This window comes from Stegodyphus dumicola, chromosome 9 (genome assembly GCF_044657685.1).
Source record: "Stegodyphus dumicola isolate Sdum_Otavi_A_Nest chromosome 9, ASM4465768v1".
Classification (NCBI taxonomy): domain Eukaryota; kingdom Metazoa; phylum Arthropoda; class Arachnida; order Araneae; family Eresidae; genus Stegodyphus; species Stegodyphus dumicola.
The window spans coordinates 57319755-57333627 of record NC_140776.1 but is presented as its reverse complement, the minus strand read 5'-3'; the positions used below and the strand labels follow the sequence as shown (position 1 = coordinate 57333627).

The window sequence follows — 13873 nt, the reverse complement described above, 5'->3', positions numbered from 1 at the left end:
ATATTATTTTTTTAATGCACAGTTATTGTTTTTACAAAGTATTAAACACAAAAGCATTTGTAAAATTTAGAAATTTAACACAGGAAATAACATTGCTTTGAATTTATTATAAAAATTATCAGGTATATCCCAGCACAAATGTCTACTCCAAGTATAATAACTTGAGTTTTAAAGTTATGCACACTGCACAGGGATATATCTAATGTAAGAATTTTAAACCAAAATGTCTATAACATAGTTATCAGTACAAAAAGGGTAATTTTAAAAATAATGCTGCATGCAGGAACTGAGATTAGAATTCAACTGAATAAAAAAAAAATTCCCCTGCAATAAAGAAATTTATTTTATGAATATAAGTAAAATATTCTGATATATAATGAATAAATAAAAATTAAAGAGAAAAAATAAAAACACTTGAAACAATTTTAATACCACTAATACGAATTAAGAATGTTAAACATAACTATTTATTTTCAAATAAAAGAAAACATTAAAACATTAGAATTTAAAATAAAATAGTCTTAGTTTACGTGCTTAAAACCATGTTAAAATACTGTAACATCAGAGCTTTCTTAGGCAGACTGTTAACTTCTAGCTGATAAATTAAAGCTTACAAAAGCTCTGACCTTAACAAACAATGTTTCATATTGCTTTTGGAGACTACTTTAACTGTGTGTACTTTTTGATTCATCAATGGGAAATATTAGATTCTTTTTAGCCTAAAGGAGCATTAGCCTCAAAACAGCATTTTGCATCGAATCCCTTTTCAGATTGTTCCCACCAAATATCATCGCCCTGTATTACAGTACAAAGTCTTTAATCCGGACTCGTCGGGATTTTGGCAATTCTGGATAAGGGGTTTTTCTGGGTTATAGATTGTCAATTTAAATCTGGCAAGATGGCATGCAGAAATTATAAAATTAAAATATTAAACCGTAATTTATGAAATAAAGAGCAGTTATGATCTAAAGGCTATCAAAATTTACAAAAAAAAAGCTTAATATTTATTTGTTTACTTTATTAAACATTTCTTTCAATTTAAGTTGTTTAAGTTCCTTTGTTTTATGTGCTAAAACTTTCTCTTTAATTCTATAAACAGACATAATTTCTTATTCAGTTACAAAGTTCCACTGTTCAAGTCCTGTAATTGCTGTGACGAGAATACCAACTAACTTGTCAATCGAAATTTTTTAATTTTCACTAACCTCTCTGTCACTTTCTTCATGCCTTTATCCATATTTTGCAGCAATTCCACTTTTTGTTTGATGGACATCGAAACACTCTTTCGCTCTGTAGATCCTTTGGCAGCTCCGGAATAGGACACTTTTTTTGGCAAATTCGAAAGTTCAAGCTTAATTTTTATAAAATTGCTCTAACAGTCTTCAAAAAATAATAAACCAGATCCAATTAAAAGATTAAGGAACAACGCAATCTGCAACATTAACTGAAATAGATAATTAGATAGTTTTAGCCTAGCTTATACCTTCCTTTATACATTAAACGCACACGCGTAGACATATTATGTGCATGCGTAAAAGTATTATGCGCATGCGTAAACGCTACACATGCGCAGAAAGTTTGTAGCTTTGAGGTCCGGATTATGGACATCCGGATTAAAGACTTTATACTGTATATTTAATGAAATTAAATAATGAAGAACCTGCATGAACACATGCATGTTTCTTGCATTCTGAAAATACAACGATACCTAGAGCCATTAAATTTTGAATAATACAGTCCTCCACCCAAATATGGGAACCTGGAAGCCCAAATCTTGGATTTTGTATTTATTATCTATTTCATATTTTTTAAACTTTAACGAATTTTTTATTACGAAATTCGATGAATTCACAGTGAGCAGTGGCAACACAATGTGTGGAATAAAGTATTTTTATCTCTAAAACACAAGACCGTCCATCAGAAATTCTAAAGATATGCTGTTTTAAAATACTTTTAGTCCAAACGGGTATCTTAAAAGCTCTCAAAATGTGTATGCATGTGTAAATGAAAAATACGCCTCTTTGAAAGTAATATAAAATCTGAAAGCTTTCAGATTTTTTTTTTATGTGTAATATATTCATCAAACTTTACTTAACACTTGACTGCCATCTACATGGGATTGCATAGAAAAAGCATTAGAAACAATGCCAGCTCTTTACCGTGACGATAAAAGCAAATGCAAGTACACAGGGTGTTTCGAAACTCATGGGCAAAAATTCAAGGGATGATAAAAAGCATCTAAACAAGTAACTTTCCCACACAATGCATGGGTGAAGAGCAAGCGTGAACCGCTAGACAACGCTGTAATGGAAAGCATAAAGTGCGAGTTTTCTTGCACATCGTCATTTCTAGCATGCATTTCAGAAAACATACAGTGGCTCCCAAAAGTGTTCGTACACTTATGATTTTCATTGAAATAGGGCTCTATCCATTAATTAAAAGTAAACTTTCTGAATGAGATTTTAATAATAAGATCTATAATATATTCATAACAAAATTACATGAAATATTTTTAATATATAGCGAAACTTCCTTTTTAAGAAATCAATAATAAAAAAATGAGACAAAAATAATAAAAATTTGAAGAGACAATTTAAAATTATCAGCCCAAAATTTGGGTACTGGAAACAACTTTACTTTTAATTATGATAACGATTCTAAGTTCTCTCAACGTTCGCCTGTAATGTCTCTATAATTGTCCACAGGTTTTGAAAACACCACCTCAGTCGCCAGATTTAAACCTCATAGAACATATCTGAAAAGAGCTGGAGGTTAAAGTACGAAAACACGACATCAAAACGAAAAGCGAACTCAAAACAGCGATGAAGGAAGAATGGATGAACATTGACACAGAAATTACAAAAAACTTATAAAATCTATTCTCAGACGTTTAAAAGCTGTTGTAGATGCTAAAGGATATCCTACTAATATTAATTTAATGAAAAATGAAAATATTTACTAATATGTCAAGATTTTTTTGAAGTGTACAAAGACTTTTGTGAGATAATATTTTTGCCATTTTTTTATTATTAATTTCTTAAAAATAAAGTATCGCTTATTTTAAAAATATTTCATGTAATTTTGTTACGAATATATTATAGATTCTTATTATTAAAATCTCATTCAGAAAGTTTACTTTTAATTAATGGATAGAGCCCTATTTCAATGAAAATCATAAGTGTATGAACACTTTTGGGAGCCACTGTACATTAATCAGGAATATGCAGACATGCATTTTATGTATGGTCTTCTGAATAGAAATGCTCTAGAAGCCAAATGACTGTACAGACAGTGTTTCTCGAGAAGACATGTGCCACACCGTAAAATGTTTAGGCAACTGTCGGTACCTGTGGGAAACAGGATTCTTTGCCACCGGCATGCATATGGAGCATAACAAGAGTGTCCGAATGCCACAAGTTGTAGAAAAGATTCTGCAAACAGTGCAAGACCATCTGGATATTAGTATGCAAGAGACTTCCATGCCATAAATGTACCCCATTCAGCTGTTTGGCAAGTATTATGGAACTAAGGGTTACACCCCCACCATGTTAAAAAATAGTACAAGCCTTGATAACTGTGCCATATGTCCAGTTTGCACATTGGTTTTTGCATCAGCTAGCAGCACAGCCTGATTCCAATGCACATGTGTCTTTCATGGATAAATGCACCTTTACTCGTGAAGGCACTTCTAATCTTTATCATCCCTTAAATGTTTGCCCGCGAGTTTCAAAATACCCTGCATAAGCAAATAACAAGTTCTTACCATCATAAAAATCCCAGATTGCTCATGAATGTTCTGTAAAAGGAAAACGTAGCACAACTGCACTAAAACTTCCTTCAACCCAGTAGAAACAGTGCTATTTTGAACCCATTCCACATATCTCTGTACTATATAGTACAAGACATGAGCCTGAAAAGATTGAAGCACTATCAATATTTAGTATAGCACAATTTATATTGCAATAAAATTGCAAAACAATGTATAATTACTTTTGCAGCTGCTATCAGATCAACATGACTGAGATTCCATGCAATTTCTTGAACTTTTCCAGCATCCACGAAACTTTGCACTCGAGCAGCAGCTTTGAAGACTGTTCTGAAATTATTTATAGAGAGGTTTAAAATGTAAGTATCATAACATGATGGTACATGGAACATGGTAACTACAACATATTAAACCACAGAAAATTTCAGAAAGTAATTATTTTTATAATAGATTCAGCTTCCATGACCTGCAGATACCAAATTTATTAAAATGAGTTAGAGAAATATAATGTTTCAGAACTCAAAACATATACATTATAAATTTACTTGCTGAACATTTTCATTAATATGCCTTAATTTAAAATGAATAGAAAATTCAAATCCAGCAAAATCCAAATTGTTTATATCAAATCCAGCATAAACTACTATGTTAATGTAATCTTTATCTAAAGCAGATGTAAAATACAATATTTTGTATTAATTGAATACTGAATTGTACCCTGCACTGATTAAGCTGTTATACCAATATTTTGTAAATTCACATATTTTACAGGTTTTTTAACTTTAGTAAACTGATTTTTCATTTACATTAATCATGAATATAAAACAAATCTGAAGCACAATATTTCAGACATAATAGTTTGAAACTCAATTCATTATCTTTTGATGAATACTTATTTTCAGAAGCTTGAAATTACAAAGCATTCAGTACACTAACATAAGAATGAAATAAAAGCCATAAATATGGCAAGAATATAGTCAACTATTCCAATTAAAAGTATTATTTGACTGACTATACAGACATTTTCCATTACATACCACAGCCAAAAAGCACTTGAACATTTGGTATGTCATCAGCAGTAAGAAAAAAATTCTACAAGAAAATTCAACTGCAAAATAAAGATATCAGTGCAGCAGTTCTCCAATAGCTGCAGGTAATTTGTTTAAGAACATACTGCAGTTAACAGCAAAGGCTACCAATAGTAATAAGAACAACAGCACAATATATAATGTACAACTTCACAGTGTATTGTATTGTTAATAAAGCATTGCAAAATTTACTCTATATTATGTTACACTTTTCCTCTTGCTCAGTTATTAAATATCACTGAAAATTATCCATAGAAAAAGAGTCAGAAATTAAGGCATAGATTTCCTGTCACATGAACTATATCAAGGGATGGCAATTTTTCTTTTTCAAACCAAATAAAAAAAAAAAAAAAAAGAGGGAAAAAGATTATGGCTCACAAGAAAATTATGTGTCAATGAGAATATTTGACAATATGCATAACAAGAAAATTTCACTCTTGAAAAATATTAACTGTGGTACTGAGCAAAATCTATAGTTGCATAATGACAGCACAATGTGGAAAGGAAGAACCATAATGCAGACATTATGATGAAAGTGTGCTTGAATCAAACTGAGAAGATGGGATATCAGTAATAAGGATACTCAGCATCATTTTCTTTAGAAACTGATGAACTAATGACTACTTTCACTGCATACCAATGCCTTTTTCTACTTTCATTAACACTTTATCCAATGCTATGAAAGTAACTTTTGCAATTTCTTATGCAACAGGAAAACTAGCATAATTTTTTTTTTTTTTTTTTTTTTTTTTTTATTCATCAACACTTCAAGAAAATAAAGTTTCATTCTTACCATGAAATCTAGCAATTCTTGCATACAACTTCTGCATTTTTATCATATCCAAACTTTTACTTCTTTACTAATGGACACAACATATCACAGTTTTCTCTCTCCCCCCCCTTTTTTTAAGCTTAGAAGCCTTTGTAGTGTAAATAAGAAATTTCCGACTAGGAAAGCTATAATAAAGTATCAGTTAATCAATCAATAATAATAAGCACCAATATGAGAATAAGAAGATTACTAAAAGCACAGCAGTGGGAAACTGAATGTAAAAATAGTGTTAAGTGAAGAAGGGAAGAAGTAAAATGCTTTGACTACTGATAGCTGTAATTCCTTGTTGAACACTTACAGACATAGAGAAGGGGAGGAGATGAACAAAGAAAAGCAGAATTCTGAGGATAACCTGTCGTTTTCATCCCTTTGCTATTTAATTACATCCATCAGGAAAGTCTATGCATGCACGTATTGTTGTGATTATCATGGGAATATACGACTTAGCTTGTTTCAATAGATGTATTTCACATTTGTGTAGGCTGTTGATCATTTAGCACACATTTTTTAAACATAAAAAGGACACTTTTCCTGCCTTTTTAACCATAAATACTGAACCAACAGATATGGAGATATGACTTTATATACAATGCAAACATTATATAAAATTTTCAGAACAATAAGACATACTTTTGTGCTGCAGCACAGTAACATGCAACTAGTTGCTCAAATGTTGGTGGGTAGTCAATATACTGTGGAATGGTTTTATCTCCATCTAAAAGATATCCAAATACAGAATTTCTTGAAACTGGTTGTTGTCCTTTCAAAACTTTTGAAAGATATCTAATAAAAAAAGAGAAATGTATTCATATTTAATAAATTTACTGAAAATATTAGTATGTTGAAAAAGTAGCATTCTTCTTTTATAAGAATCTAAGTAAGTTCAATTTTACTTAAGGTAAATCATGTGGAAACCAAGAAACAGAAGAAAAAAGATTTGTAACTTACTGTCTTCATATCAACAGCATTATTCAAAATCTATGTCCAGCTGAGATTGCTTTTTATCTAATTTTTAAATAATTAACTGAAATCAATGAAGCTGTCTGGCAACTTAATGCCTCACCCGGTGATATTTCTCCATCACTCCGTAATTTTTATAATCTATTTTGACCTTATTTGGCAAATTTACCTTTAAAAAACTTTTTTTATAATAATCTGATTATATTAACTGATACTGAACTTTCACAACATGAATTCACACAATTACTGATTTATTTGGTCTCTCAACAATTTTTTAAATAACTGTTAGGTTAAGCTTGCTTTTCCTGGAAGGGGTTTCTTCCTATGAAGTTTAAATTTTTCTTTGCTGAAAATTGAAAATTCAGTATGATCTGCAGGTGATGAATACAATGGATTTATGAGAAACTGCAAGGGGAAAAAAAAGGTTCATGGAAAATAAAAAAAAATTAATAAGCTGACTAGTTATGCAATAAATTATCCCTAAAATCTTTACCAATAGTTATCAGAAGGTGTGGTGTATTTAATTATGGCAAAGCACACTAGGGCTATCTGCCTAAGAGAAGGGAAGAAGGGATGCCTTCGTGGAGGACTTTCTAAGGGAAACTGGCTCGTATACACGCTACACATGGAGAAAACCATGAAAATGGCCATGCAGCCAGCCCGTTCACGGGATACGAACCTCGGACCGAACTACCAGTGTTCAGCGACTTTACCGCTCGGCTGCTGGTGGGCCTAGTTATCAGAAGGATTTACTGAACCACAAACTTTATTCAGTTTTTTGAAATGAAAATAAATGATATATCACTCTGTGCACCATTTAATTTACCAGTGTTCAAGGATGTTCTTCACTCTGGCATAGTATCACCCATATAATTAGATGAACTTTCAATAATGGTTCCATGTAATAAAGTTAAAAACGATTTCATCAGTTTTATCAATGTTCGGTATTTTTGTTCTCCAGCTTTTTTCAGTATGAATGCTTTAGCCCAAAATTTTGCAACATCAGTTTTGCTTTTTATGTATGACTTGACAGCAAAATAACTCTTAGTATATAAGACAAATTTAGTTTGCTCTAGCAAAAAGTTTCACCTTCCACTGAATTTTATATAGTCTAAATGTTTTTTTAATCTAAATGATATATACGTTTTATAACAAATTTTGAAACATATTTTGATTTTGCACATTTACATTTTCAGAATCTAGAAACTCTGAATTTTAGAAAGAAAAAAGTCCAGAATTCTGGCTATATCCAGACCACAATCAACCTTGTTTTTAATATTTTGTCATTCAGCATACATCCTTCAATTGGTTTCAACACATAAATTTGTAAAAGTTTTCCACAGTGTTAAGTTTGAAAATGAAATTTTGCTCAAAAAAATTTTAAATATGTACCTAGCTGTCTGAAGGTAAAGTACAGTGTTCTCCCCTTCATAGGTACAAGCTGCTACAGTAGTTGCATAAAGTCGAGGAATGCCACTAACCATCAGGTAGCCATGCCCACCACAAGCTTTCCGACATACTTCTATAGCTGCACTTCCAACATCAGTACACAATGCTTTCAGCCCAGATGATGTAGCATGAAGCTGCACAGAAAGAAAAAAAAAAAGTTAACGCATGAAAACTAAAAAAATATTTTACTCTTCTACAAAATACATATTTTCTGATGGCTTGGTAATGATTAAAATCCTGATCACACAAACATTGACACATGTAATATACAGGATGGACATAAAATAACTTCCCCAATGTATGAACCTCTAGCAATCGAAATGAACTTGCTTAACCAATTGAAATGAAATTTCAGACATTTTTATCTGAATGTATGCATTTGAGAATGCAATGATTTAAAACAATAGAGCTCTCTCAGTTACAGTTACAGAGAAAAAAATTTAAAATTTTTTAAAGGTGACAACAACCATACTTTTCCTGTGCAAATTGATCAGTGAACTGAAAAACTATTAAATGGCAATGGAATGATACACATATGACGAAAATTGCTGGCATAAAACATTTGCGATGAAGAGCACTGTAAAAGACCAATGACAATGCAGAAAGAAGATGCACTGATGCACTTTGCATAATTCACGAGGAAGGACGGTAGATGCATAATCACAAATCACCATGTGTGAAGTATTGCTCATAGAAAACCTTTAATAAGCAGCATGTGAAGACTGTTTCTTCAATCAGGTGTTCGAACCTGCTAACAAGATGACATTTCCAAGGAAACAAAGAGGTGATTTAATAAAACTGCTTTATCACAATGAGGAAAATGCTGTCAAAGCAGAGCAGGTTTATCAGCAAAATCATGAGCTTAGAAAAGTTCCATGTTCTGCAAAAACAGTATGTTATTTGATAAAAAAAATAAAAAAAATCTGAAGAAATTGGATGCACATGTGATAGAATTTGATGTGGATGACATGCATTTCTGCTGAAGTTGTTTTGGAAATGCATTATATAATTACTGTAGGTCCATTGCATACTGCAAGAAGTGTTGCCCTTACTTTGGATGTACTGAAAAGCACAGTTCTCAAGCTTCTGTGCTCTGTTTTGCGGATGTTTTCTTATCAATTCCAGATCTTCTATATATAGGTAGCCTTCCTACAACACGGCATCCTGTAACATGGTTTTGCTATAACATGATTCAAAATTGTGAACACTCTCCTACAACATGGTTTCTCTCTACCATGATAAGAAAATTGCCCAAGCAATCCGAAGAAATTTAATGAACCTCACACAAAGTTTTTCCATATTGTGCAAAGCACCCATATAGTCATTTAACACATAAGAATTCTTGTTTCGTATGTTCTGCCAGTTGTCTTCCTAGATCACAGTAGCCATAAGAACAAATGTCCTCAGATGACTCGTATGAACAAATGTCCCCAGATAACAATGAAGAAACCTCACTAAAACAACGAAGAAACCTCACTATCGCAGAAGGTGAACAGCATGAGGTCGCGAAAAGTGCTCTAAAACACACAACCTGCACGTTCGGCTTCCAAAATTCGAATCCTCCTCTTCATGGCCTGAAAACAAAAGTATCTCACGCTGCTGGTCAGCATTCTACGTCGAGCCACGGTGTGTTAAAGAATAACTTTTCTGTCTTTTAAGACATTAAGTTTCAGCCCCCAAACATGTCTGATAAAGATAAAAAAAGAACGTTTAAGAGGAAATTCATTTCTTTAGAAGAACAGATACAAATCTTGGACCGTCAAAAGGAGAAAAAGCATCTGACATTGGAAAAAATTTTATCTGGAATGAAGAAACAGTACGGACTATTAAGAAAAACAAAAAAGAAATAAGAAGTGCAGAAGGATCTTTGACATCCGCAAAACGTGCAGTTCGTCCCCGAGGGAGCCAATAGTTCAGAAGATGGAAAAGGCATTCAGCATTTGGATTGATGAGAGCTGCCAAAAAAGAATTTCATTGGATGGAATTCATTGAATTTCATTGCACAAAAAGCCCTCAAAATTTTCAGGCACCTCAAAGAACTCTGTCAAACCAGATTTTCAGGTACATAAAGATTGGTTCGAAAATTTCAAAAAGCGTTTTGAAATTCTTAGCAAGAATACTAGGAGAATCTGCACTGGCTGATTATGAAACTGCATGGATGTTTCCTGACAAATTTCAAAATATTATAGAAGAACAAAGTTACACAGAAGTTCAAGTTTTCGATGCCTACAAAACTGGGCTTTGGTGGGAGAAAAAATGTCCAGTAGAGCCTTTATATCAAAAAAAGAAAAAAACTGCATCCTGATTTAAGGTGTCTAAAAATTATCTAATGCTATTTTTGTGCAGTATCGCTTTGGACTTTATGGGAAAACCCCTGTTAGTTTATAGATCTTTACTTAAAGATCTTCACTTAAAGACATAAATAAAAACACCTTACAAGTATCTTGGAAAGCAAATCCATGAGCTTGGGTAGCTGGGAATATATTTAAAGGGTAGTTTTTAAATTGTTTTGTGCCAGATGCTAAACATTATTTAAGGCAGAAACATTCAAGCTTCAAAGTGCTTAATGCTATTAGATAATGCTATCCCCCTCAAGATTTGAATCATCCCAATGTCAAAATACTGTTCCTACCACTTAACACTACTTCGTAACTCCAACCCATTGAATCAAAGTATTATTTATATCTCTAAAACATATTACATAAGAAGAGCATTACAGTAGATTTTTTTAGACGTAACTGATTCAAAATCAATTAATGTAATGGAAGGTTGGAAGACATTTTCAATCAAGAACTGAATCGACGTTGTATTTTTGTTGCTGAAGGAATAGAAAGCATCAACGTTAAATGCATGTTAGAAGAAGATATAGCCCTCTTCAGTTAAAATAGAAAACGTACGTGAATTGTAAGAAAATTAAATTGAGGCATATTAGAGCTTGCTAAATCAATCGGCGGCAAAGGTTTTGTGATCATGGCTATTGAGGATGTTCAAGATTTATTAGCGGAAGAAGGAATTGACGAAGCTTTGACCGATATGGCATCCATGGCTGTAAATCAAATTGCTTCTGTTGACACTACCACTGATGAAGATAATAATTTAACATTAAAAAAATTAAAAGAAGGCCTACGCTTAGCTGAAAATCTCAAGTTATTTTTCTTGAGTGCAGACCATTCCCGCTGAAAGAAGGAAAAAATTCAAAAGGGAGCTGCAAAACTGTCTAGAAAGTTAAAATTACCCGGTAAGAAGTAAAATTACATAAAATAAAAAGTAAAATTACAGATTTTTTTAAAGAGCGGAAAAAAATTCTGCAACTTTAAATGAAGAAAGAAATTCTGAAAATGATCTCATTTCACCAAAGAAATATTCTCTGTTGATTATACTGAGCAATGACAATGAAGAAATTTATTAAACTAAAGTTGCATTAAATTAAAATATGTAATATTTTTTGTTTTCTGTTGTACATACATATACATATTTTTAATAAAAATTATGTTGTTTACAGGGTTCGTAGCCACATTTTAGTTAAAAAAATAAGCACCTATAAGCACTTTTCAAGCATATTTTAAGGAAAAAATAAGCACCTGTCTAATTAATTACTTTATACACAACTGCATAACCTTAAAAGAAAAATTAGACTTGTAATTTAAAATATGAGCAATGCAATATTTATTAAGAGAATGAGCATTATCTCAACCATGGAAAACAATTAACTTTTTTTTTTTTTTTAATTTTAAATAACAGTTCAATTTACAGAATTAGTTTACAATGAGAGGGAAAAAAAAACAGTGTAGAACTAAACTATATTACAAGATTTAATGATGAGATTTCAGTTCAAAATATAGAAAATAAATAATAATAAGCCATATTAATTGCATTCGTTTGGCACCTAATAATAAATACAATTTATTTTTCCACTCATATTAATATTTAAATAATTTAACTTAAATCAAAATTCTGAACATTTTCTAAATTTTCATTGCATAACAGTTTTCCCTTAACATATATTCCAAGCAAAGTAATTTAAGTAAAAAAAGAGGCACCTTTCTGAAATCAGAAGACGGGAAATTGCTTCATGTAGTCATCCTTTAACAGTAAAAGCTTAACTAACCCGCATACTCGGAAATTGCCGAATATTCCGGATAGTAACTGGAAAAAGAGGAGTGGGAGAGATTGTAGCCATTCTTTAGATTTCTCGGCTAAATAAATGATTTTAATATTTCGATATGTGCATCATATAAAAATAGACCAACGGAAATCAGAAATATTCTGCTTAAAAAGCACGGTAAAACTCTTTTAAGTGTTCATAAACAAATCTCAGACTGAACATCAAAATTAATTATTTCTGCAAAATACCGAAAACGTTATTGCGCAATACATGTGGCGTAATTCTTCCACATGTGATATTACGCAATCGGAATCAACAGCTGCCGGTATTCGGAGAATAAAGAACTAAGAAAGAGACTTACTAATCTGGGGTGTTTCTGATTCTAATTTTTCAACAGACTGCGTTAAATTTCTGGAATATAACCAATCTTCGCTTAGGTTGGGTAGACCGCAAAAACTTTTAGTCCTATTCAATCCAGATTGGATAGTGACAAAAAAAAAAAAAAAAAAAGTCTGCTGCTTCAATATTACAGATTTTGCGGAAACCTCCATCCTGTATAATGTATTGGCAAAAACAAAAACAAATTTATAAAAATTTATTAAAAATTCCTTTTATTTAAGCCATTCCGAATATTATTCCTTAGAAAGCTAATCTGTGTAAAAACACACCCATTTTTGGAAGTTTATCTATACTTCAGCAGTTACTGCAACTATATTATTATAAATATTCATGCATATGCTCATAATATAAGCATAACGATCATAATAAACACGAATATGAACTGACCACGCGGAACGAGAATGCAAATTATTAAAATCTTGATAGAAATCCAAACATGTGTAGTATTTGAGTGGGAGGAAAAGAATACCAAATGTACCGGAATTTTCTACCGTTTCCGCAATTCTTTGACCAATAGAACGACGTGCACCTGTCTGTACTCTCGCGCTCACCATAGGTTACGTTAATGCAGAGAAAGGGGGGGAAGCAATTTCCGGGAGTATGATTCACCATCTGACATTGCATATAAGGAAGAAAAGTTGCTTATTTAGTTTCGGCTTTGGTACGGGGGAAAAAATGCGCGTTCATTAAAAAAAGCACTAAAAACAAAAAATAAGCGCTTTAAAGAAAAAGTAAGCACCTATAAGGGCCTTTATATTTTATTTTCAAATATAAGGACTTATAAGCACTTGTAAGGACCGCTATGAACCCTGTGTTTATGTATAATTAAAAAAGAAGTCTTTAATAAGTTTTCAAAATGTAACCCCTCCTTTTTATACTGCCTCTGAATATCACACAACATGGTTTCACACAACACGGCATTTTCTAGGAACCTATCTACCATGTTATACGAGGGTTACCTGTATTGCAACCTGAAGACAAGCAACCACACGTCAACTTTGCAAATTTTTTCCTCATCAGATATGATGAAAATAACAAGTGGTCGCTGCATATATTATGAACAGATGAGGCACATTTATCCTTAACCGGGAATGTAAACTCCAAAAGCTGCATTCACTGGGCTGAACAGCACTTTGGAGAGAGTCATTTCTCATAAGTTTGCAGTTTCGTGGCCACCACAAACCCAATCTCATTTTAATGGATTCCTGGTTCCGAGATTATCTGAAATCTAAAGTGTACACATCAAATCCATAACATTTGTCAGAAGTGAAAGA

General features: G+C 32.1%; 1 protein-coding gene across 1 annotated transcript in view; it reads right to left on the bottom strand.

Annotated features, from left to right (window-relative positions):
• LOC118198333 (peroxisomal acyl-coenzyme A oxidase 1-like) overlaps positions 1–13873 on the bottom strand; it is a 95599-nt gene that overhangs the window by 3125 nt on the left and 78601 nt on the right. Inside the window, exons 9-12 of the mRNA XM_085823478.1 lie at positions 8039–8229; positions 6317–6469; positions 3991–4096; positions 3764–3910 (exon numbers count right to left, since the gene is read on the bottom strand). Of these exons, the coding sequence (XP_085679604.1) occupies positions 3764–3910; positions 3991–4096; positions 6317–6469; positions 8039–8229 (597 nt within the window). The remainder of the gene's footprint in view (positions 1–3763; positions 3911–3990; positions 4097–6316; positions 6470–8038; positions 8230–13873) is intronic.